At 38.5% G+C, this 25,752-nt stretch overlaps 1 protein-coding gene and 1 pseudogene across 2 annotated transcripts in view; both read right to left on the bottom strand.

Moving 5' to 3' along the window:
- RMDN1 (regulator of microtubule dynamics 1) overlaps positions 1 to 24,971 on the bottom strand; it is a 49,285-nt gene extending 24,314 nt beyond the window's left edge. For both annotated transcript variants that reach the window (XR_006818333.1, XM_046005116.1), the window contains exons 1-2: positions 24,751 to 24,971; positions 8,160 to 8,277 (exon numbers count right to left, since the gene is read on the bottom strand). Coding sequence is in view for 1 of the 2 variants with exons in the window: in XM_046005116.1 (XP_045861072.1) it covers positions 8,160 to 8,277; positions 24,751 to 24,879 (247 nt within the window). In the remaining variant the exon portion in view is untranslated. The remainder of the gene's footprint in view (positions 1 to 8,159; positions 8,278 to 24,750) is intronic.
- On the bottom strand, positions 4,658 to 5,864 carry LOC123941677 (annotated as a pseudogene).
- Positions 24,972 to 25,752: the final 781 nt, after the last annotated feature.

Genomic DNA, 25,752 nt, shown 5'->3' with positions numbered 1-25,752 from the left:
CCTCCTCACTCATGCAGGCACTCTCCCACTCTCTCACTCAAATAAATGAAATCTTTAAAGAAAAATTTGTCATCAAAAACTTAGATTAATTAAAAAAAACAACTTAGATTAATTTAATTACACAGAGCATCTGAAATTACTTCACTAGCACTCTGCTCCAACCAATTTATTATCTTGTTTATACATTACTACAAAATATATAAAACTTACAATGTAATGCTCTAATAGCATATTTCAGGTTGAATTTAATTCTTGAAAAATTAAAACCTAGATCAGAAAAAAAAAAATCTCCTGAATTTTTAACAACTATGTAAAATTAAGTACTTTTTACTAAGTTACCATCATAATGTAATTATAAAACTAGTTTAAAAAAATTAAATGACAGGGCGCCTGGATGGCTCAGTTGGTTAGGCATCTGCCTTCGGCTTCAGTCATGATCCCAGGGTCCTAGGACTGAGTCCAGCATTGGGCTTCCTGATCTGCAGGGAGCCTGCTTCTCCCTCTGCCTCTCTTTCTCTCATGAATAAATAAATAAAATCTTAAAAAAAATAAAAGTAAAATGACAACAGCAAATTCTTCTTTAATCCTACTCCAATCTGGTTAGGTGTCATAGTTCAGTATTCATATGGCTGATTGATTTTCTTAAGTTTGCTTCCATTTCATTTTACATTTTTATCAGTGGCTGATTCTCCAAAGTAAGGTTATAACAACCCAAAGGTTTTTTTTTTCTTTTTTTAAGATCTTATTTTTTTAAGTTATCTCTACACTCAACCTGGTGCCAAACTTACAACCCAGAGATCAGGAGTTGCATGCTCTACACCAACTGAGCCAGCCAGATGCCCCATAAACCCAAAGATTCTTAAAAAGAGAAAACAGTAATCCTAGCATTCTTTATCAGTATTTGTGGTTGGCAGAATAATGGCCCTAAAATGTCTACATGTTAATCCCTAGAACCTGTGAAAGCATACAGGTTACATGGGAAAGGGGAATTAAGTTTGTAACTAGAATTAAGGCTATTCATCAGCTAACCTTAAAACAGGAAACGATCCTGAATTAGCCAGGGGGCCTAATATAATCACAAGAGGCCTTCAAAGTGGAAGAGGAAGGCAGAAAAAAAAGTCAGAAGGGGTATAACAATGAAAATAAGGCCAGAGTGAAATGATTACTGGCCTGGAATATGGAGGAAATGGGTCTTCAGCTAAGGAATGTGGAAAACCTCTAGAAACTGAAAACAAGGAAAAAGATTCTCCCCTACAGCCTGGAACAAAGCCTTGCCAACTTGTGGATTTTAATCCAGTGGGACCCACTTTGGACTTCTGAACTATAGAACTGTAAGATAATCAATTTACGTTGTTTTAAGTTATTAAGTTTATGGTAATTTGTGACAGCTGCTGTGACAGAAAGCTTATACAATATTAAATATATTGATGTGGCATATTTGAATGTATACATGGTATGTATAAATAATAAAGTTACATTTAATTCTATTCATTGACTCTTCTCAGACTTTCTGAGAAGACTGATAAAGATTACTGTCCTTAACATGATCTAGGAACGCTGCATCTCATCACCCACGTAATTAAAAGAAAAATATAGAAATTAAGTGAATAATTTAAAATAGTTTAAATCCTTTCTGTGTACTATTTTTTCTTAACATCTTAAATCACTTATCTATTTTTTATTATACAGCATAGTACCATAAGCTGTAATATCTATGCTTTAAATATGTGGGTTTTTTTCTTGATTCTTAAACAGAAATTTCAAAAAAATCATACAGTGTGCAACTTACCAGGAAAAAAAATGCACTTGCTCTGATACTACAAACTCACATAGGTACTAGATGGGAGCATGTAGACCACTCATATCTGCAAATCAGCTGTATGGGGTTATTTTTACTTGTTTAATGCTCTGTACTTTTCCTGAAAATATTTAAAAATAAGCTATGTTACTGACATAAAGAGACCATACTGTTAAAATGGACTAAACTTTTAAAGTAAATGTAATACTGAATATCCTAAGATGAACTGAGACATTAATTCATCTGTATAAAATCTAAATTTAGCCTAAAATGAATATGCCCAAGATCATAATTCTCAGAATTTTTAAAAATGTCACTGATATGACATGAGTTAGTAAACTTCGATCTACTTGTTTTCTTGCTACGTGTACTCTCAGTCACGTGAGATGTATCTGGACAAAAAAATACTCCTCAAAGTAAGCAAAATTGTTCTACTTCTGGAAATTTCTCCCTATAGAAATCAGAAAGTAGAAAATGAGCATCTAAATTCTTCAGATACTTGAGGATTTTTCTCTGATGCTAGAAGGCTCTAAGTAGCAACAACATAATCAAAATTTACGGCAAATTTTCAGACCAACAATACTGTGTCTCAGGAGCACTGGAAGCAGCACCTCTTGAGATGCCCTGTAGTAGTTATAAAGGAATACAGAGGAAGGAGCACTCACCCCGGGTCTGTAGACTGATCAAAGCGGAATCAATGAAAGTGTATGAAAAGAGCCAACTGAAGTGATTATATGAAGAACCGTTATTTAAGATGGACCACTTGTAATTATCTTTTAAGCATTTTACAAGTGAACTTTCACACACACACACGAGTACTGTGACTATAGTGGCATACCTCGAAGGGCTTTAAATTTTGTCTATTTTAAAGAAATAATGAAAAACTTCCTACTGGAGTTTTTCAATTATGGCTGATAAGTAGGTATATGCCCTATCCTATGGTAAATATAGATGTTATCATTTTAAAACCCCAACCAACTGAAATGTCAAAACATTTGACATTTGTCAACATATGTCCTTGAGGCGCCTGGGTGGCTCAGTCAGTTAAGTGGGTGCCTTTGGCTCAGATCATGATCTCTGGATCCTGGGATGGAGCCCCACACCCGGCTCCCTGCTCAGCAGGAGAGTCTGCTTCTCCCCTCCTCTCCTTCTGCCTGCCACTCCCCCTACTTGTGTTCACTCTATCAAATAAACAAAATGTTTACCAAAAAAAAAGAAAAAAAAAAAAAACCCCTAAGACATAGTTTGTCTTGAATCCAGCAACCTTGCTGAACTTTGCTAAAAATAAAAATACATATATGCCCTTGTTAAAAATGATTCAGAATGATTGTATCCCAATAAATGAAGAAGGAAAAAATGTTTTAATTGGCCTCAATGAGAATGAAACAGCCCTAAAGAGAAGTAAGCAGTTTTGATGAGCGAAATTATCTGAAGACCATTTCCTAAAAAATATGAAAAATAAAGATCACAGTATAGCAAATAGGAGAGAGATATATGACAAAGTCAAACTTGTAAGGACTGATGAAATTATAGTTTTACAGAAACATAGATCATTTTCCAAGTTTAAAAAAATCTGATCTCTATATTTTATCAATAACTAATGTTTTTTTCAAGGGCTTTGCCTAGTCGCACAAATTATAATGGACATGCCAATCAACTAATTATAAAGTGACATTTTATTTTTTTTTTTTTCTTAAAGATTTTATTTATTCATTTGACAGAAAGAGAGATCACAAGTAGGCAGAGAGGGAGGCAGAGAGAGAGGAGGAAGCAGGCTCCCTGCGGAGCAGAGAGCCCGATGCGGGGCTCGATCCCAGGACCCTGAGATCATGACCTGAGCCGAAGGCAGCGGCTTTAATCCACTGAGCCACCCAGGCGCCCCATAAAGTGACATTTTATTTAAGAAAACAAAGCTAAGGAAAAATCAAAGCAAGCTAAATCAAAATCCATACTCTGTTCTTTGTATTTACTTTCTAAGTGCTCAAAATACGCTTGAAAACACAGGAAGGATTCTATAAGACAATTTTCCTAAAATCTATAATAAAGCCAGTTTAGTTTTCAGAATAAGTTATACCTTGGAATATTAAAACGTTATTTTTTTAAGGTCAAATCAAGGTTTCATGTGGAGTTAGGATTGGAAGTAACATTTAGAACTGTTTGTATAAACTTTTATTTTTACATTTGTAGAGGAAGTTATAACTTTTTTAAAAGCATATAAATGAATATATATATATATATATATGCCAGCCAGAATGAAAGAATTACCATATACTGGATGAAAAGAACCAGAATTTATGTAACACACTAAACACATACATCATTCTTCTAGACCAAATAGTAACCGTACACACACACACACACACACAGAGAAATTCAAGTTTATTCAGAAGTTTGAAATACAGGGGCATCTGGGTAGCCCAATGGGTTAAGCCTCTGCCTTCAGCTCAGGTCATGATCTCAGGGTCCTGGGATCGAGTCCCACATTGGGCTCTCTGCTCAGCAGGGAGACTGCCCCCCCCAACTCCCTGCCTCTCTGCTTACTTGTGATCTCTGTCAAATCAATCAATCAATCAATCAAAAGTTTGATATAGGGGCACCGGGGTGGCTCAGTGGGTTAAAGCCTCTGCCTTTGGCCCAGGTCATGATCCCAGGGTTCTGGGATCGAGCCCCGCATCGGGCTCTCTGCTCAGCAGGGAGCCTGCTTCCTCCTCTCTCTCTGCCTGCCTCTCTGCCTACTTGTGATTTCTCTCTGTCAAATAAATAAAATATTTAAAAAAAAAAAAAAAAAAAAGTTTGATATATAATCCTACAACCACTATCTCTCCTTTAATAACTTCAGGATGGTAGCTCTAAACAACTTTAAAGCTTATTCTCTTTCTAAATTTCCCAAAGTTTTTCTGCACTCTTTCTCAAACAGATTCCTCTTCAGGAGTCAGCTTTATCTTAATAAGGTTTGCAATACCATTCCCTCCCAGGATACAAGGAACACTAATGAACACTTCTTCATTTATTCCATAGAGGCCTTTCGTTATAGTGGAAACTGGATGCACTCTCCTAAGGTTCTTCAAAATGTTTCCCATTAAGTCAGCTACAGAGAGGTGAACAGCCCAATTAGTATAACCTTTCATTTTAACCATCTCATAACCACAGGTTATCACTTCTCTGTGGACATTTTCCCAGTCATCAGGATCTTGATCCTTTCCTATATCTAAATTCAGATCCCTCAAGGGGATACCAGCAATGCTAACTCCATTCCACACATGTACACCTGAGTCTCCATGTTCTCCAAGGATCCATGTTTTCTGAGTGGAAACTAAGTCTTTGCCCAATAAAGGAATGGAAACGGACAGTGTCCAGATTACGGCCACTTCCAATAACACAGTTTTGGGGAATTGCACTCAACTTCCAAGATACATAAGTTAAGATATCCACTGGATTGGAAACAACTATCATTTTGCACTGGGGACTATACCAGGTAATGCTGGAAATCATTAATTTAAAGATGGACACATTTCTCTACATCAAGGCATGTTTCTCCTTTTCCTGGGCGTGCACCTGCTGTCATAATCACTAGGTTAGAGTTTGCAGTGACATGGTAATCTTTGCTGGAAACAATATATGGCATTTTCTTTTTTTTTTTTTTTAAGATTTTATTTATTTATTTGACAGACAGATCACAAGCAGGCAGAGAGGCAGGCAGAGAGAGAGAGAGAGGAGGAGGAGGCAGGCTCCCCGCTGAGCAGAGAGCCCGATGCGGGGCTCGATCCCAGGACCCTGGGATCATGACCTGAGCCCAAGGCAGAGGCTTTAACCCACTAAGCCACCCAGGCACCCCAATATATGGCATTTTCATGAAAGAGCTGCCATGTTGAAGATCCACTGTCTCACCCTTTGTTTTGCCTTCATCAGCATCCACAAAGGCAAGTTCATCACTCAAGCCTTTTAATAAGATGCTGATAGCACATGCTATGCCAACTGATCCAGTTCCTATAGTAGAGATCTTACTGTGATAAATGGTCTCCTCTGAAGTTAAATTCTTAGTAAATTCACACCTGACAGTTCCCATTTTGAAGACAGGTATGAAGGACCTACTGTCCCTGAGGAGGGTGCATGCCACCTGGCAGGGATGCAAAACCATCCCTAGGCAAAACACATTCGCTCCTATAGGGCCTAGTGTCCAGCTTGCCTGCAGGACTCCCCTAGCCAAGCTCATAGAGGCTGGCTCAAGAGGTGAAGGAATGAAGAAAGCCACATCAAAGTTCTCTGAAGTGCAAAGTAGGGACACAGATGAAAGTTTAACCCACTACCTCCCCACCCCAGCTCCGTCTGCTGCACCCAGCAAGGAATGCCACTGTGGGATCACACCCAGTTCTCAAGCCCACTCCCAGTTCGTGCAGTCCCCCACAAGGGTCCAGCACCTTAAAATGTTTTTTAATTTACTGAAACTGCAGTGATTTTAAATAAAAGCACTTTTGAAAAAATGGACTATTACCATTAAAGCTAATTTCTGCTTTGCTTTTCAAAGTGCCATATTTTATATCTTTGCACTCATTTCTGTTCAGAAAGGGTGCTAAAGCACACTGAAACTAAGTGTGACAGACCAAAAAAAAAAGATTAGAGTACTAATCTCTGCTCTGACACACTGACTTTGAAGAAGTTAAACTGTGAACTTCTTTTTCAAAAGTTAATACTATAGGGGCACCTGGGTGGCTCAATGGGTTAAGCCTCTGCCTTCAGTTCAGGTCATGGTCTCAGAGTCCTCAGAGCCCCCGCATCAGGCTCTCGGCTCAGTGGGAAGTCTCCTTCCCCCTCTCTCTCTGCCTGCCTCTCTGCCTACTTGTGATCTGTCAAATAAATAAATAAAATCTTAAAAAAAAATTTTATTAAAAAAAAAAGTTAATACTATAATGCGTGGAGCCTGGCTAGCTCAGTCAGTAGAGGTCCTGACTCTTGATCTCCAGGTCCTGAGTTCCAGCCCATGTTGAGTACAGAGTTTACTTTAAAAAAAAATAAAAAAATAAAAAACAAACGGAAAAACAAAAATAAAACAAATCAAAAACACCTAAGATTGAACACACACAAACACACAGAGAAAAATATTATAACTGCAACCACTGGGCACATCTCTCAGGGATACATTTTAAAAAATTATTATTATGTCATAATACACTTTTTGTCCTTACTACTTTACAAGGTTGCTGTGAGAACTGAAGTTAGGTGAAAACTAGGGAACCAAGTTCTCTACTTTATCCATCATAAAAATTATATGTTAAAAAAAAGGAAAGATAAAACAATTGTCAATTATCTGCTCTCTCTCTTTTTTTTTTTAAGATTTTATTTTATTTTCTTTATTCATGAGAGACAGAGAAAGAGGCAGAGGGAGAAGCAGGCTCTCTGCAGAGCAGGGAGCCTGATACAGAACTTGATCTGGGATCATGACCTAAACTAACGGCAGTCACTTAACCGAATAAGCCATCCAGGCACCCCTTATCTGCTCTTTTAAAGGCAAGAATAATCATGGGAAATTGAAATCAATGACTAGCAATTTTTACCTAATATTCTCAAATTCATCTATTACAACCTTAATAAGAACATCTATTCAAAATAAAATCTCTGCTTCTTTCCCCAATCACTTCTTAATGATTAAAAGGTGGGGACTATAAAAAACAAAAAAAGCTTGACCCATGAATTAAAATTTTTTCTCTAATATACTAAAATATTGCCTCTGTCAACACACATAACTGGTTTAATTAATGTCTTTTAAATATGGCAAGTCTTGTTATGTACTTACCTAAAGTATATCAAATAAGAAATCTGATAGAGTTTTTCTATTTTTCAATCAGTTACTTGATATTTAATGCTAAACTGCATTTTGTTTATTTAAAAAAAAAATACTAGAAAATACTTTTACCTCAAAGTAATTGGGCCTTTAACTATAGCAAGAAGAGTATAATACCTTGGAATTAAGGAAACAAAAGAATTATTGTGTCGTAAGGGCCAGATATAGATATAATCTCTGTGTTATATCCTTCTCTCCCTAATCCCTTAACCCCTTATAAATGTAAAAAACATTCTTAGCCCAAAGGTCCCATAAAACTACAAAGTATTAAAAGAGTATTTCCCACTGAAGGAGCTGTAGTTGCTGCAAGAAATTACAAATACACACATATATATATATTCACACAGAGCTATAAACATACAGATATAATACATATATATAAAATCAGACTCAATGATGAATAGAGAGAAAATCAGAACTATTAGAACAAAGTTTCATTATTCGAAAATAACTCAAAGTTACTAACAAAATATAACAAACATAATTAACTCTAAGTAGTACATATATTTAGCTTAGGCTTACCTTTGGCTGTGGCATGAACCATACCAGCCTGGGAAAATACTTGGTATGCTTCAAAACCCAAATAAGATAAAGCTGAGAATAAAAGGCTTCTTTTGAAAGCTCCTAGATTTTCCATCACCTGTGGAAACAATTATGGTCAGAATTAAATCAAATGCAAAATGTTGAAGGAACAGCTATCCTAAGCAAAAATTACATCAACTGAAAAAAAATTACAACTTTCTCCTACCCCTAAAGCAATCAATCCTAAATAGACTATTGGAAGCTCAAAACGTACTTCATCAAATTCTTCAGTAAACTATTTCACAAATCTTGCCATTTGCAAGAAGTGGATGAAACTAGAGGGTATTATGCTAAGTGAAATAAGTCAGAGAAAAACAATTATCGTATGATCTCTCTGATAAGAGGAATTTGAGAGGCAGGGTAGGAGGTTGTGGGGGGTAGGGAAGGAGAAAATGAAACAAGATGGGATCAGGAGGAAGAGAGACCATAAGAGCTCTTAATTTCACAAACTGAGGGTTGCTGGGGGGTGAGGGGGTATGGAGAGGGTAGTTGGGTTATGGACATTGGGGAGGGTATGTGCTATGGTGAGTGCTGTGAAATGTGTAAGCCTGATGATTCACAGACCTATAACCCTTGGGCAAATAATACATTATATATTAATAAAAATAATATAAAAAACAAAAAAACTATTCCACATAGTTACATTAGAGGGAGAGCATACTCTTAAGATTCTTAACAATGGCTAAGGCTAACAATAGTAATTTATCTAAAAGTAACAGTCATGCTAAGTGCTGGACTACAAGATCAACGTTTTATTTGAGGAGGCATGGATATTATAACTATGAAATAAAATATGAGATACTAATATACAGTAAGCACCAATCCTAAGACTAGACAAGATGAAAAATATCAAATATGGTGATTACTACATATAAAAATGTACATGGATTTAAAGATATCTTCAAAAGTGATCTACAAAACCCAGTTTTGAAATAAACAATGAATAAAATAAAGAGCATATCCAAACAGATTTGTAAATTAATTTTCAGTATTATGGCCAGAATTCTCAAGACCAATGGCAAAGGAATATACAGATATCACTCTACCAATTCTTTCCTACAACAGTTTTTCTCTTTCACAAGATAGTAACCTTTTCTCCCTTTCTGTTGATTCATTCCCACTGATACAAAAAAAAAAACAAGCTATACTATCTTTATAAGTCATTATTTCTCCCTTAAAAACAAAGAGCTTCCTCTTGAATTCACTCCTCCCTTTAGTTTCATGTCTAACTTCTCTTTTCAGCAGAACTTTTAAAAAGTTATCGGTACTCTGTCTCCACTTTTTCTCTTGGACTCACACAAATCACTTTTAACCCCACAACACCCATTCATGGTATTCCAGTTAAGGTAACCAAGGACTCCTATAGTCAATTCTGAATTCTCAGCTTCCTTGACCTATCAACAGTATTTGAGAGCTAATCACTTCCTTTTTTTTTTTTTTCCTTAAAGTTATGGATGGAAGTTTAATTTTTTTTAAGATTTACTTATGTGAGAGACAGTAAGAGAGAGCATGAACAGGGGAAGGGGCAGAGGGAGAAGCTGGGAGCATGATGCACAGCTCATTACAGGTACTCCAGGATCATGACCTGAAGGCAGACGCTTAACTGACTGAGTCACCAAAAAGCGCTTGGATGTTTAATTTTTTTAAAACATCTTTATGGAGGGGTAGCTGGGTCGCTGTCGGTTAAGCCTCTGCCTTTGACTCAGGTCATGATCCCAGGGTGCTGGGATCCAGCAATGCATTGGACTCCCTGCTCAGCAGGGCTGTCTGCTTCTCCCATGCCCTCTGCCCCTCCCCCCAACTTGTGCACCCTTCTCTCTCTCTTCCAAATAAAATCTTTTTAAAAAATAAAACAGTTTTATTGAGATATAAGGACATACTATAAATTGCATATATATATAACATGTACAATTCATTAAGGCATGCATATAAACCCATGAAACCACCACTATCACCACAATCAAGATAAAAGATATCCGTAAATCCCTCCCCTCTCCTCCTCAAGCTTCTCTGTAATACATCCAGCCCCTTTACTCAGCACTTGCTGTGTTGTCTCACTCTTGAAACACTTTTCACTTGGCTTTTGGAACACTACTATCATTCATTTTCTCTGGTTTCAACAGCTACTGCTTTTCTTTGGTTGGTTCCTCCCTGGCCAGGTGTGTTTTGGGCTTTGTCCTCAGACCTTCTTTTTTCTACTTCTATCATTTTGGTGATCCTGTCTTTAAATAGCATCAATGTGCCAAAAACTGACAAATGTAATATGAAGCCTGGGTGACTCCTCTAAACTTCAGAATCATATATCCAGCAGCTTAATCAACATCTATCTCCACATGAAGCACAACAAGTATCTCACATTTATTAGCCAAACAGGTACTATTTCCCTCAACTTTAACCAACTCGCAACTCTCCCTTTCATGTTAAAAAGCAACTCTTTCCTCTATTAGGTTAAAAAAACAAAGAAGCAAACCAAAAACCTTGTAGCCATTCTTGACTCTCTCTCAGGACTTATATCTGACCCATATTTTAACTTCTCATAAGGATCGAGGGTAGGAATGAGGAATCCAACATATTCCAATTTGCTGAGTGCTTTACTTTCTTGCGCGTGAATATTCAAGATATTACACACAACTGGATTCAAAACAAATCAAGAGCAAAATAGGGAAACTGAATTTGACACAATCACAATTTTAACATTTAACTTTTGAGTTTATTCATATTTACCAAAGAGAAGCAAGATGGGTTTAGGAGCAGAGGGTTTGGGGATGTCGATCTATGGCTGGTACTTAGAAGAAAAAGACTAAAGATATAATCAGTAACTTTCCTGGTTCCCTTTTTTTTTTTTTTAAGATTGTATTTATTTATTTGACAGAGGGAGAGAGATCACAAGTAGGCAGAGCAGCAGGCAGAGAGAGGAGGGGCAGCAGGCTCCCTGCTGAGCAGAGAGCCCAATGCAGGCTCCATCCCAGAACCCTGAGATCATGACCTGCGCTGAAGGCAGAGGCTTAACCCACTGAGCCACCCAGATGCCCCTGGTTCCCTATTTTTATGGCAGGTATATCATATGTATGAAAAGTTTGCATAGACTATTATAGCTTGAGAAAACTACACATTCATGGTGTTCAACTCCCTTGCTGGTATCATGCTCAACAATACTGTGGCTTTCTGAGAGGGGAGAAAATTCACTGTTGGGCAGCTGACATTTGTATTTCTTACTATAAATTAAAAAAGTGACAGTTTTCCAGTGGAACTCTTGACTAGTTTAGTTATGTAAAGCAGCTTTCTGCTCATCTGTGAGAAAACAGATAAAAATCATGTTTCGGAACTAAAAAAATCAATTAAAATAATCAGGACTCGGTGACCCCCGAAGATACTAACAACTTGTGAAACTGTCTGAGACAGCTTGAATGTGCCATTTTACTTTGCACCTTCAATACCTGACAATGCCTTTCACATAAAAATTCTCAAAAAAGGGGTGCCTGGGTGGCTCAGTGGGTTAAAGCCTCTGCCTTCAGCTCAGGTCATGATCCCAAGGTCCTGGGATGGAGCTCTGCATCGGGCTCTCTGCTCAGTGAGGAGCCTGCTTCCTCCTCTCTCTCTGCCTGCTTCTCTGCCTACTTGTGATCTCTGTCAAATAAATAAATAAAATCTTTAAAAAAAAATCTCAAAAAATATTTGTTAAACCAAAGAAGCTATCTCTTAGATAAGACTTTTCTTCAACACTAATTATACTAAGTTCAAGCCAGAAGGAATTCCAAAATACAAACTCATCACTAGATGGAAAGGAATGTGTCCCTACCATCTCCCAGTTTTCCTTCTAATTTTCTGTTAGCTCCTCCTTCTCTTAAATATTAGAATTCCCCCATGGTAGGTACTTGGCCTTCTTCTAGTCTTACTATAAAGTACTTTCAACATCTACCATGTTCTCATTTACAATCATATGATAATGCCCCCTGAATCTGGATCTCCAGCTCAGACCTCAGAAGGTAAACACCAAAACTATCCAACTACTATCTATGCTACATGTCAACTTTTATCTTATCGGTCACTATAACTAGACCAAAACATAGTCCAAAACATCTCATCTCCCTCTTTGCCACCCCAACCCAACTGCTTCTATAGCCCTATTCCAGTAAAGAGCATCACCATCCATCCTACTGCTCTAGCCAGAAACTTGAGATCTTCCTTGATTCTTTCCTTTCAACTCCCACATCAAAGCTATTTTTTAGGTCCACTAAGCTTACATCCTTACTGTACTTTGAATGCATCCACTTATTTCCATTTCCATGATAACCATTAAAGTTCAAATCACCAGATTTCTCACTGTACTATACTAATCATCGCTTATCTGTCTATAGCATCCACTCTAACCCATCCATTCTTGACCCTAGACAAAGTTATTTTTTTAATATCATTTTGATCAATTGATTTCCCTGTTTAAAACTTTTTCATGGTTTCCTGTAACCTTCAGAATAAAAATCAGAAATAGTTAACATTGTTTATAAGGTTTTCTGAATCTGGTTGTGGTAAGCAGACTTTAAAATGGCCACTAATGGGTTTGGTTCAAGACGGCAATGTAGGAGGATCCTGAACATCCATCCTCTCATGGATATACCAAATTACAGCTACATGCCAAACAATTTCCTCTGAAAGAAACCCCCAAAAGACAAGTCATACCATCCATCTTTTTGGAACACACACACACACACACACACACACACACACACACACACAAAATCTGGAAAAGAGGACAAATACATGAAGGTTAAATAATGTGCTACTAAACAATGAATGAGTTAACCAGGGAATCAAAGAAAAAATAAAAAAATACATGGGGACAAATTAAAATGAAAACACAACAGTTCAAAATCTTTGGGATGCAGCAAAAGCAATTCTAAGAGGGAAATTTATAGCAATACAGACCTACCTCAAAAAACAAGAAAAATCTCAAGTAAACAACCTAATCTTACATCTAAAGGAACTAGAAAAACAAGAAACAACAAAACCCAAATCCAGCAGAAGGAAGGAAATAGTAAACATTAGAGCAAAATAAATTATGTAGAAACTAAAAAAACAATTGAATAGATCAATGAAACCAGGAGCTGGTTCTCTGAAAGATCAACAGAACTGATAAACTCATGGATTCGTTGAGAGAGAGAGAGAAGGGAGTCAAACAAAATCAGAAACTAAAGAGGAGAAATAACAACTGACATCTCAGAAATACAAAAGGTTATAAGAGAATATTATGAAAAATCATGCCAACAAACTGGACAACCCAGAAGAAATGTATATAATCTCCCAAAACTGATTGGGATGAAACAGAAAATTTGAAGACGGATTACCAGCAATGAAACTGAATCACTAATCAAAAAACTCCCAAAATACAGAAGTTCAAGACCACATACTTCATTGGTGAATTCTAATCAACATTTAGAAGAGTTAATACCTATTCTCAAACTTTTCCAAAAAAACAAGAGAAAGGAAAGCTTCCAATTCATTCTATGAATCCAGCATTATTCCCCTGATAACAAAACCAGATAAAGACACTACCAAAGAGTACTCCAGGTAATACCTTTTTAATACAGATGCAAAAATCCTCAACAAAATATTAGCAATCCAGGGGCTCCTGGGTGGCTCAGTCGTTGGGCATCTGCCTTCGTCTCAGGTCATAATCCCATAATCCTGGGATCGAGCCCCACTCTGGGCTCCCTACTGCAGGAAGCCTGCTTCTCCCTCTCCCTCTCCCTCTCCCATTCCCCCTGCTTGTGTTCCCTCTCTCACTTTGTCTCTCTCCATCAAATAAATAAATTAAAGGGCGCCTGGGTGGCTCAGTGGGTTAAGCCGCTGCCTTCGGCTCAGGTCATGATCTCGGGGTCCTGGGATCAAGTCCCGCATAGGGCTCTCTGCTCAGCAGGGAGCCTGCTTCCCTCTCTCTCTATCTCTCTGCCTGCCTCTCTACTTGTGATCTGTCTCTGTCAAATAAATGTTGAAAAAAATAAATAAAATAAATTAAAAAAATTTTTTTTTTAAATTAGCAATCTAAATCCAAAATACATTAAAAATAATCATTCACCACAATCAAGTGAAATTCATGCAGGGATGCAAGGGTGATTCAATATTCACAAATCAACCAACATGATACATCACATCAATAAGAGGAAGGATAAAAACTATGATCATTCCAAAAGGATGCAGAAAAAAGCATCTGACAAAGTTTAACATTCATTCATGATAAAAGCCCTCAACAAAGTAGGTATAGAGGGAACATACCTCAACATAATAAAGGCCATATATTGCACAGCTAATATCATTACTCAATGGAGCAAAATTGAGAGCTTGTCCACTAAGGTCAGAAACAAGAAAAGGATGTCCACTCTTACCACATTTATTCAGTATAGTACTGGAAGTCCTAGACACACCGATCAGAAAAAAGAAAGGAATAAAAGACATCCAAATTGGTAAGGAAAAAGTAAAACTTACTCATTGCAGGTAACAGACTACTAGTAGAAAACCCTAAAGCTGCCAACAAAAAAGCTACCAGAAGTGATATGTGAATTCAGTAAAGTCACAAGATACAAAATCAATGTATAGAAATCTGTTGCTCTTTTACACACTAAAAATGAAGCAGCAGAAAGAGAAAGGAAGAAAACACTCCCATTTATAATTGCACCAAAAGTAAATATTTAGAAATAAACTTAACCAATAAGGTAAAAGACCTGAAAACTATAAAACACTGATGAAAGAAATTGAAGAAAACACAAACAAATGGAAAGACATCCCATGCTCATGACTGAAAGATATATTGTTAAAATGTCCATACTACCGCAAGCAAGCTATGGATTTAATGCAATCCCTAACAAAAATATCAATAGTATTCTTCCCAGAACTAGAAAATGTTACCCTAAATTTTTTTAAGACTTAATTTATTTATCAGAGAGAGAGAGAGAGAGAGCACAAGCAGGAAAAGTAGAAGAGGGAGAAGCAGACTCCCCACTGAGCAGGAAGCCTGGTGTGGGACTTGCTCCCAGGGCCCTCAGATCATAACCTGAGCCGAAGGCAATCACTTAACTGACTGAGACACACAGGCGCCCCTAAACAATCCTAAAATTTGGATGGAACCACAAAAGACCCCAGATAGCCAAAGCAATCTTGAAAACAAAACAAAACTGGAGGTATCACAATTCAAGATTTCAAAATATGTGTCAAAGCTGTAGTCAATAAGACTACAGTACTCGCAGAAAAAGAGACACATATGTCAATGGAACAGAACAGAGAACCCAGAAATAAAACACAATTACACGGTTAATTAATCTATGACAAAGAAGGCAAGAATATGCAATGGGAAAAGGACAGTCGTCTTCAACAAATGATACTGGGAAAACTGGAGAGCTACATGCAAAGTAACAAAACCAGACCATTTTCTTACACCATACCAAGAAAAATCAAAGCAAAACAAAACAACCTCAAAGTGGACTGAGGACCTTAATGTGAGACCTGAAACCATAAAAATCTTAGAAGACAGGACACGCAGTGATTTCTCTGACATTAGTTGTAATGTTTTTCTTGATATGTCTCCTGAGGCAAGGGAAACAAAAGCAAAAATAAACTGTTGGCACTATATCAAAATAAAAACAGCAAAGGAAACAACTGACAAAACTAAAAAACAACCTACTAAATGGGAGAAGATATTTTCCAATAACACACCTGATAAAGGGTTAGTATCCAAAATATATGAAGAAGTTACATAACTCAACACCCAAAAAACAAATAATCCAATTTAAAAATGGACAGAAGAGGGGCGCCTGAGTGGCTCAGTGGGTTAAGCCGCTGCCTTCGGCTCAGGTCATGATCTCAGGGTCCTGGGATTGAGTCCCGCATCGGGCTCTCTGCTCGGTGGGGAGCCTGCTTCCCTCTCTCTCTCTGCCTGACTCTCTGCCTACTTGTGATCTCTCTCTCTCTTGCTGTCAAATAAATAAATAAATAAATCTTTTAAAAAAAAAAAAAAAGGACAGAAGACACGAACAGACATTTCTCCAAAGAAAACATACAGATGGCCAACATTATACATGAAGAGATGCTCAACATCACTCAGCATCAGGAAAATGCAAATCAAAAACACAATGAGATACCACCGCACATCTATTAGAATGGCTAAAATAAAAAACACAAGCAGCAACAGGTCTTGGCAAGGATGTGGAGAAAAAGGAACTCTCATGCACTCTTAGTGGGAATATAAACTGGTACAGCCACTGTGAAAAACAGTATGGGCTTCCTCCCAAAAAAAAAAAAATATATATATATATATTTTAGATTTTATTTATTTATTTGTTAGAGAGAGAGCACAAACAGGGGGAATGGCAGGCAGCAGAAGAGGGAGAAGCAGGCTCTCTGCAGAGCAGGGAGCCAGATGCGGGGTTCGATCACAGAACCCTGAGATCATGACCTGAGCTGAGGGCAGATGCTTAACCAACTGAACCACCCAAGCACCCCTCCTCAAAAATTTTTAAATGGAATTACCCTAGGATCCAGCTATCACACTACTGGGTATTTACCCAAAGAATATGAAAACACTGATTCAAAAGAATAAATGCACATATATGTTTACTGCAGCATTATTTACAATAGCCAAAATAAGGAAGCAATCCAAGAATCCCTTCATAGACGAACAAATAACAAAGATGCGGTATATAGACACAATGTAATATTATTTAGCCATAAAAAATACTGAAGTCTTGAAATTTAAAAAAACATGAATGGATCTAGAGAGTATAATGGTAAAGCAAAATAAGTCAAAGAAACACAAATACCATATGATTTCACTCATATGTGGAATTTAAGAAACAACACAAATGAACAACAACAACAAAAACCAGATAGTTTTCCTCAACAGAGGAGAGGGATGGGTGAAATAGGTGAAGGGGATTAAGGGTACACTTAATCTCGATAAGCACTTAGTAATACATGAAATTGCTGAATCACTGTATTGTATACCTGAAATGAATATAACACTGTATGTTAACTACACTAGAATTAAATTTTTTAAGAATCCATTGAGGGGTGCCTGGGTGACTAAGTCGTTAAGTGTCTGCCTTCAGCTCAGGTCATGATCCCTGGGTCCTGGGACGGAGCCTCACATCGGGCTCCCTGCCACGTGGGAAGCTGCTTCTCCCTCTCCCACTCCCCCTGCTTGTGTTCCCTCTCACTGTGTCTCTGTCAAATACATAGATAAAACCTTAAAAAAAAAAAAAAAGAATCCATTAAAAATACCATACATCACAATCAAGTGGGATTTATTCAAAGGTTCTGCAAGGATGATTCAAAAATCTGCAAACCAATCAAGGTGACACAAGAAAATGAAGGCCCCAAATCACATGATCATCTCAATAGATACAGAAAAAACACCTGACAAAAATTCAATATCCATTTATGATAAAATTCTCAAAAAAGTGGATACAGAGGGAACATATCTCAACATAATATGGGATGAGCCCTGCATCCTACATATGGCTCCTGGCTCAGCAGGGAGCCTGCTTCTCTTTCTCCCTCTGCCTGCCACTCCCCCCCTGCTTATGTGTGCACTCTGTCTAAAGAATAAAATCTTTTTTTTTAAAAATATGTGGGTATCTCTCTTTTTTAAAGATTATATTTATTTATTTGACAGAGAGACAGAGTGAGAGAGAGGACACAAGTGGGGAGAATGTGGGAAGCAGGCTTCCTGCTGAGTGGGGAGCCCAATGGGCTGGATCCCAGGATCCTGGGATCATGACCCGAGCTGAAGGCAGATGCTTAATGACTGAGCCACCCAGATACCACAGGAATAAATAAAATCTTTAAATAAATAAATAAGGCAATACATGACAAGTCCACAGGCAGCATCATACTCAGTGGTGAAAAGCAAAAAGGTTTTCCTCTAAGGGGCGCCTGGGTGGCTCTCTGCTTAGCAGGGAGCCTGCTTCCTCCTCTCTGCCTGCCTCTCTACCTACTTGTGATCTCCGTCTGCCAAATAAATAAATAAAATCTTAAAAAAAAAGTTTCTCCTCTAAAATGACAACCAGAAGAATGCCCACTCTCGATTTTATTCAACATGGTATTAGAAATCCTAGCTAGAGCAATTAGGGATTTTAAAAAAAGGAAGGAAAAGAAAAAATATATCCCAATCAGAAAGGAATTAGTAAATTTGCAGTAACATGGCGTTACATATAGCAAACTCAAAAGACCTCACCCAAAAACTGTTGAAAATAATGAACAAATTCAGTAAAGTAGCAGGATACAAAAATCAACACACAATAATCTGTTGTAGTTCTATATACTAATAATGAACATCAGAGAAATTAAGAAAATAATCCCATTTATAGTTATGTCAAAAGAATAACATATCTAGAAATAAATTTAACCAAGAATCTGGTAAAAGACCTGTGCACTAAAAACTGTAAGACAAGATGAAAGAAACTGAAGACATAAATAAATGGAAAGATATTCAGTGCTAATGGATTGGAAGAATACTGTAAAACTGTCCATAAAATGAGAAGCAATTTGCAGTTTCAATGGCATTTTCACAGAAACAGAACAAACAATCCTGAAGTTTGTATGGAACAACAAAAGACCCAGAAGAGCCAAAGCAACCTTGAGAAAGAAGAACAAAGCAGGTGGCATCACGCTTCCTGACTTAAAAATATATTAAAAAGCAAAAGCAATCAGAACAGTAGAGTATCTGCAACATAGATCAATGGAACAGAACAGTGAGTTCAGAAATAAACTCATGCATATATGGGCCAACTAATTTAAAATAAAGGAGCCAAGTCTTTTCAATAAGTGGTGTTCAGAAAACTGGACAGCAGGGCGCCTGGGTGGCTCGGTGGGTTAAAGCCTCTGCCTTCGGCTCCTGTCATGATCCCAGAGTCCTGGGATCCAGCCCCGCATCAGGCTCTCTGCTCGGCAGATAACCTGCTTCCCTCTATCTCTCTCTCCTGCTTCTCCACCTACTTGTGATCTCTGTCAAATAAATAAATAAAATCTTTAAGAAAACATTAAGAAGACAGCCATGCAAAAAAGAAATAAAACTGAACCGCTGTATTACAGCATACACAAAAATTAACTCAAAAGGGACTAAAAACTTGAACATCAAATCTAAAACCACAAACTGCTAGAAGAAAACATAGGTAAGCTCCTTGGCGATGATCTTGGCAATGATTTTTTTTTTTAAGATTTTATTTATTTATTTGACAGACAGAGATCACAAGTAGGTAGAGAGGCAGGCACAGAGAGAGGGGGAAGCAGGCTTCCTGCCAAGCAGAGAGCCCGATGCGGGACTCGATCCCAGGACCCTGAGATCATGACCTGAGCCGAAGGCAGCGGCTTAACCCACTGAGCCACCCAGGTACCCCTTGGCAATGATTTTTTAAGATTTGACACCAAAACCAAGGCAACAAAAGTAAAAATAAACAAGTGGGACTCTATCAAACTAAAAAGTTTGTACACAGGAAACAAAATTATCAGCAAAATGTAAAGGCAATCTACCAAAGTGAAGAAAAAACTGTCACACCATATATCTGATAAGGGATTAACATCCAAAGAATTCTCGCAATTCAATAGCCAAAACAATTTAAAAAACCAGTCCAATTAAAAAATGAGCAGAGTACCACAAGAGACATTTTTCCAGAGACACAGAGAGAACCAACAGGTACATGAAAAGGTTCTCATTTGGTAAAAGCAAATCAAAACCACAATGGGATGTATCACCTCACACTTGATAGAATGGTACTGTCAAAAAGACAAGAAATAATAAGTGTTGGTGAGAATGTGGAAAAGATGAACTCTTGTGCATTGTGGGTATGTACAATGTAAATGGAATATAAATTGGTGCAGCCACTACAGAAAACAGCATGGAGTTTAATCAAAAAGCAAAAAAAAAAAAAAAAAAAAGAACTACAGTATGGCCCAGCAATTCTACTGGGTGTTTATGCAAAGGAAATAAAAACACTAACTCAAAAAGATATATGCACCCCCATGTTCACTGCAGCATTATTTACAGTTGCCAAGGCATGGAAGCAACATGAGTGTCCATCTAGGAATGCATAAAACAAATATGAGATATATAGATACACACACACAAACACAGAGGAATATCTTTCAGCCATAAAAAGAATGAAATCGGGGGCGCCTGGGTGGCTCAGTGGATTAAGCCGCTGCCTTCGGCTCAGGTCATGATCTCAGGGTCCTGGGATCGAGCCCCGCATCGGGCTCTCTGCTCCGCAGGGACCCTGCTTTCCTCCTCTCTCTCTCTGCCTGCCTCTCTGCCTACTTGTGATCTCTCTGTGTCAAATAAATAAATAAAATCTTAAAAAAAAAAAAAAAAAAAAGAATGAAATCGGGCGCCTGAGTGGGTTAAGCCTCTACTTCGACTCAGGTCATGATCCCAGGGTCCTGGGATCGAGTTCGGCTCTCTGCTCAGCAGGGGGCTTGCTTCTGTTTCTCTTTCTCTCTCTGCCTACTTGTTATCTCTGTCAAATAAATAAATAAAATAAAATTTAAAAAAAGAATGAAATCTTGCAATCTGTGACAACATGAAGGGACCCTGAGGGCATTATGCTAAGTGAAATATGTCAGACAAGAAAGACAAATGCAGTATGAGCTCATTGTGGAATCTAAAACAAAATCCAAACTTAAAAACAGAGAACAGGGGCGCCTGGGTGGCTCAGTGGGTTAAGCCGCTGCCTTCAGCTCAGGTCATGATCTCAGGGTCCTGGGATCGAGCCCCATATCGGGCTCTCTGCTCAGCGGGAAGCCTGCTTCCTCCTCTCTCTCTCTCTGCCTGCCTCTCTGCCTACTTGTGATCTCTGTGTGTCAAATAAATAAATAAAATCTAAAAAAAAAAAAAAAAAACAGAGAACAGATTGATGGCTGCCAGAGGGGGAGTATAGAAGGGGGCTGGTTAAATGGGTCAAGGTGACCAAGAAGTTTAAACTTCCAGTTATAAAATAAATCCTAGGATTTATTTATTTTATAATGTATAGGATGGTAACTACAGTTAATAATACCATATGTATTTTTGGAATTTGCTAAGAGAGTAAATCTTAAAAGTTTTCTTCAGGAGAAAAAAAAACCTGAAACTAATGTTACATGTCAATTATATCTGAATTTAAAAATATACAGAAATATTAATTAAAATGGCCCCAAGAAGGGCCATCTGTACCCCAATGTTTTAGCAGCAATGGCCACGGTTGCCAAACTGTGGAAAGAACCAAGATGCCCTTCACCGGATGAATGGATAAGGAAGATGGGGTCCACATACACGATGGAGTATTATGCCTCCATCAGAAAGGATGAATACCCAACTTTTGTAGCAACATGGACGGGACTGGAAGAGATTATGCTGAGTGAAATAAGTCAAGCAGAGAGAGTCAAGTTTCATATGGTTTCACTTATTTGTGGAGCATAACAAATAACATGGAGGACATGGAGAGATGGAGAGAAGGGACTTGAGGGAAATTGGAAGGGGAGATGAACCATGAGAGACTATGGATTCTGAAAAACAACCTGAGGGTCTTGAAGGGGCGGGGGGTGGGAGGTTGAGGGAACTAGGTGGTGGGTAATAGGGAGGGCACGTACTGCGTGGAGCACTGGGTGTGGTGCAAAAACAATGAATACTGTTATGCTGAAAAGAAATAAAAAAAAAAAAATAAAAATAAAAATAAAATAAAATTTAAATTTAAAAAATAAATAAATAAATAAAATGGCCCCAAATGATTCCTGCCTTTTGTCAGGGCCCAGGGTAGGCTACCCCAAAATGTACCACAATGGTATACTGATTATTCTTAATTGAAGCTAGTTGGGAAAATGCTGGTCCAAGGACACTGAGACCGTCCTCTGATCCCCTGTAAACAAGAAATAAATCTCCCATATGAAAAATACCCTCCTTGCTTCCCCCTCTCTCTCTGCCTGCCTCTCTGCCTACTTGTGACCTCTATCTGTCAAATAAATAAATAAATAAAATCTTTAAAAAAAAAGGGGGGGCGTCTGGGTGGCTCAGAGGGTTGAGGCCTCTGCCTTTGGATCAGGTCATGATCCCAGGGTTCTGGAACAGAGCCCTGCATGGGGCTCTCTGCTCAGTGGGGAGCCTGCTTCCCCCCTCTCTCTCTGCCTGCCTCTCTGTCTACTTGTGATCTCTGTCTGTCAAATAAATAAATAAATAAAATCTTTAAAAAAAAAAAAGAAAAAGAAAAATACCCGCCTTGTACTAAGAAGTAAAAAGACACCTTCATCACCAGAGATGGGTACGTTAAAACCTAGAAAGCAGTAGAAACAAGCCTTTTTACAAATCTACCACCTCAGCCTAAATTCTGCTTAAAATTCCTTACTAATTAAAGCTCCCAAACATGTTTTCATTATCCTGCCAATTATTCACAAATTTATTAAGTCTAAAATGTATAAAAAGTGCCTGCCTTGGTCATTTCTTTGGGTCTCAATTTCATTACTGGACCTCCATGTACACATAATAAAACTTTGGTTTTTGTTCCTTTTGTCTCATGTCAATTTAATTCCGAAACCAGCTGGAAGAACCCTGGGAAGAAAGAGTTCTCCCTTCTGTACTTCCAATATTCACTCCTTTCTGTAATTCCCTTCCCTTAAATGTAGGCTGGACTTACTGGCTCTTTAAAGAAACAGAATACGCAAAAGTGAGGGGATGTTACTTCAAGATTAGGTTATAAAATAACTGCAACTTCCATCTTTGACACTCATTCTCTCCTGTGTTTTCTTTGATTGCTTGCCTGCGTGGGGGAAGCTGCTGTGTCTTAAGGCAGCCCTTTCAAGAAGCCTTCCAGGTGAGTACAAAGGCATGCCTACAACTACATGCGTGAGGTTATAGGCATAACTTTCCCTCTACCTCTAAATTGAGCCCTCAAAGGAAACCTCAGCAGCTGAACACTGATTCAATCCTTAATGAGAAACCTTCCGCCAGAGGCACCCAGCTAAGCCTCACCTGGATTTGATAACAAAAGAAACAGTGAGATTGTTTGCTGTGCAATTTAAACCATTAAGCTGTGCAATAATTTGCTATGCAGTAATAGATAACTAATAAACTGGCACTTGCCTGATTTTTCAGCCTCGGTTTTTATCTGTTTATTCTCCTATTTCAGGTTCCAGTCATAATTTCAGGTCCTCAAAAATACCACTTTTTCTTACCTCAGGGCCTATATCATGCTGCTCTCTCCACTGGAATATTCTTTTCTCCTCATTTTCCATTACTCGTGAATCTCCAATCATTCTTTAGAGCTCATCTCTAATTGCTCACACTCTCCCCCTTCCTCCCTTCAAGATCAGGTTAAATATAACTTTGCTTCTCTTTTCCAAACACTTTGCACTAATTACATTTACTCAACTACCTTTCCTTCTAACCTGTAAGATCAATGAGGAAAAGTGTTTCTGTTTCTCATGTTCAATGTATCTCCAGAGATTAGAACAGAGCTTTATTCATAGTAAGCACTCAGTCAAGTCTGCTGAAAAATAAACGTTCAGAGAAGTGTTTTGTAACACAGATTACATACAGAAAAGGACAGAAAAATTAAACCTCAGCCACTCAGCATTACCCCCCAATCTCAACAAACTCCTGGAAAATATCTCCAACTCATTAACATCATGCTGAGAGAAAGGTTTAGGAAAAAGAAAAACAAATGAAAAGGGCTCCAAAAACTCACGAAAAACTAGAAAACTGTAATATTAGTTTCAACTCCCCCCAAATTCAATTTCTTTAGGGAAGAATGTTTTTTATTGCCTTTGGCTTAGAGTGGAGTTTTATTACTTAAAAATTGTTCTAGTCTCTCTTGATTTTTTTCTATCCTTTTCTATCTTCTCTAGTTGTTTTTGAGCACAGTGACTATATGCAATACATGTAGATATCTTACCAGCCATCAAATCCAAGATATTTCTAGCTGTGTGACTTGGATACATCCTTTAACCTTACTTCAGTTTTCTCTTCTTAAAAAATGGTTAAAATAAAACTTCTCACTGATAGGATGACAATAATCCGACATCCTTTCCTTAACATTATGCAGATAAAACAAAGGACTCAAATGAAAAATTTTAAACCTAAATAGTACAAAATCTCTGCTTCTAAGTCGTAGTAATTTTCAAAATCACACCACAAACTTTTCAAAGCCTGGGAAACTAAGAGCCTTAAGTGCTGTATAGTACCGCCAAGTAAACATTTTCACAGCGGTCAAGTCTTCCCCCAACCCCGGCCCCCCGCCAAGTTCTGTTTTCAGTCAGGAAAGACGAGCAGGATTCCCGGACTGTCGGGGAAGAAGGGGCTGAGGGCCTCATTCCTCCTCCGATCCCAGTTTTCAGAGAAGTAGCCTTGCGAAAGAGAGAGGACCTGTCCGTCGCAGTCACCTGGGGAGCTCCAGGAACACCTGGCCCTGAGTACCTTCCTCAGTTCACCACATTCCCCATGGTGATACGGCGCGGCCAGGCTGAACAAGAGGGTGCCGGAGCTCGGCCAGTAGTAAGGGGAGCGGGAGGGCGGCGGGGATACCTCTGAGCCGCGGAGTCGCCTAGTACAGCACAGCCCGCGGCTGCCAGCAACACCCCTCGAGAGCCAAGGTCCCGGAAAGACGCGACGTCCCCAAGGCAGAAAGCGCCAGAGGCGAGCAGCCAGCGTCATGACTACAACTCGCGGACTGACCCTTCACCGCTTTGGGCCGCTGGGGAGCGCAGCGAAGAGAAATTCTCCCCAAACCTCCCCGAGAAAACGCGACTTCCCTCTTCCAGGCCGCCTCTTCCGCTAAACGATTTCCGGTCCACAGGTTCACCGCGAGGGGAATACCGGGTTGGGTGGGACTTTGCCACCCTTTCGCGCCTGCGCTCAGAGGACGGTTCCTTTTTGCATGCTGTGTGATTTCTGCCTATACCCTGTGGGGCCTGTCATGGCTTTGGCATAGGATTAATCACCAGAAGAGAATTGAAAGTTCTCTGATAGACCCGATAATTTAAGTATGCAAGAAAAAAAAAGATCTTTATTGATAATTCTCTGCTGCCTTCAAAGATAGAGTAATAGACGGTCCTTTTTGGAAATAAATACTTGGAAGAATTAAACTGTTCCACATAACGAAAGCAAAGAAGAGATTGACAGGAGGAGGAGTTCTTGAGGGAATAGAGAAGCCAGAGGAGATAAACAAAGAATGTGAAGCCCAAACTGGTCTTAGTAGAAAATGATGTGGAGAACAGAAGGAAAAGAAAAAAAAATGTTCATACAACTTACAGCCCATTGACAAGTATCTCCCTCAAGGAGCTTAGCTACCTCAGGCAACCTTAGTTTGACATTAGCCCAACCTCTAAGACACTATAAAAATCCCTTTGGAAACTTCCTTTATCTATACCTTCCCCTCCCTGGAGATATATGTATGTATGTTAGCAATCATTCTCAAAACATACAGCACACTAATATACATCTGAAGGGTCTCATGACTAAGGTTTTATTAGACAGTATTAAATGACATTTTCCTAACAGCTAGCCCTTCGAGGTCCTGGAAAATTT

The sequence above is a fragment of the Meles meles genome, chromosome 1, assembly GCF_922984935.1.
Source record: "Meles meles chromosome 1, mMelMel3.1 paternal haplotype, whole genome shotgun sequence".
NCBI lineage: Eukaryota > Metazoa > Chordata > Mammalia > Carnivora > Mustelidae > Meles > Meles meles.
This window is presented reverse-complemented; position numbering and strand designations above follow the sequence as displayed.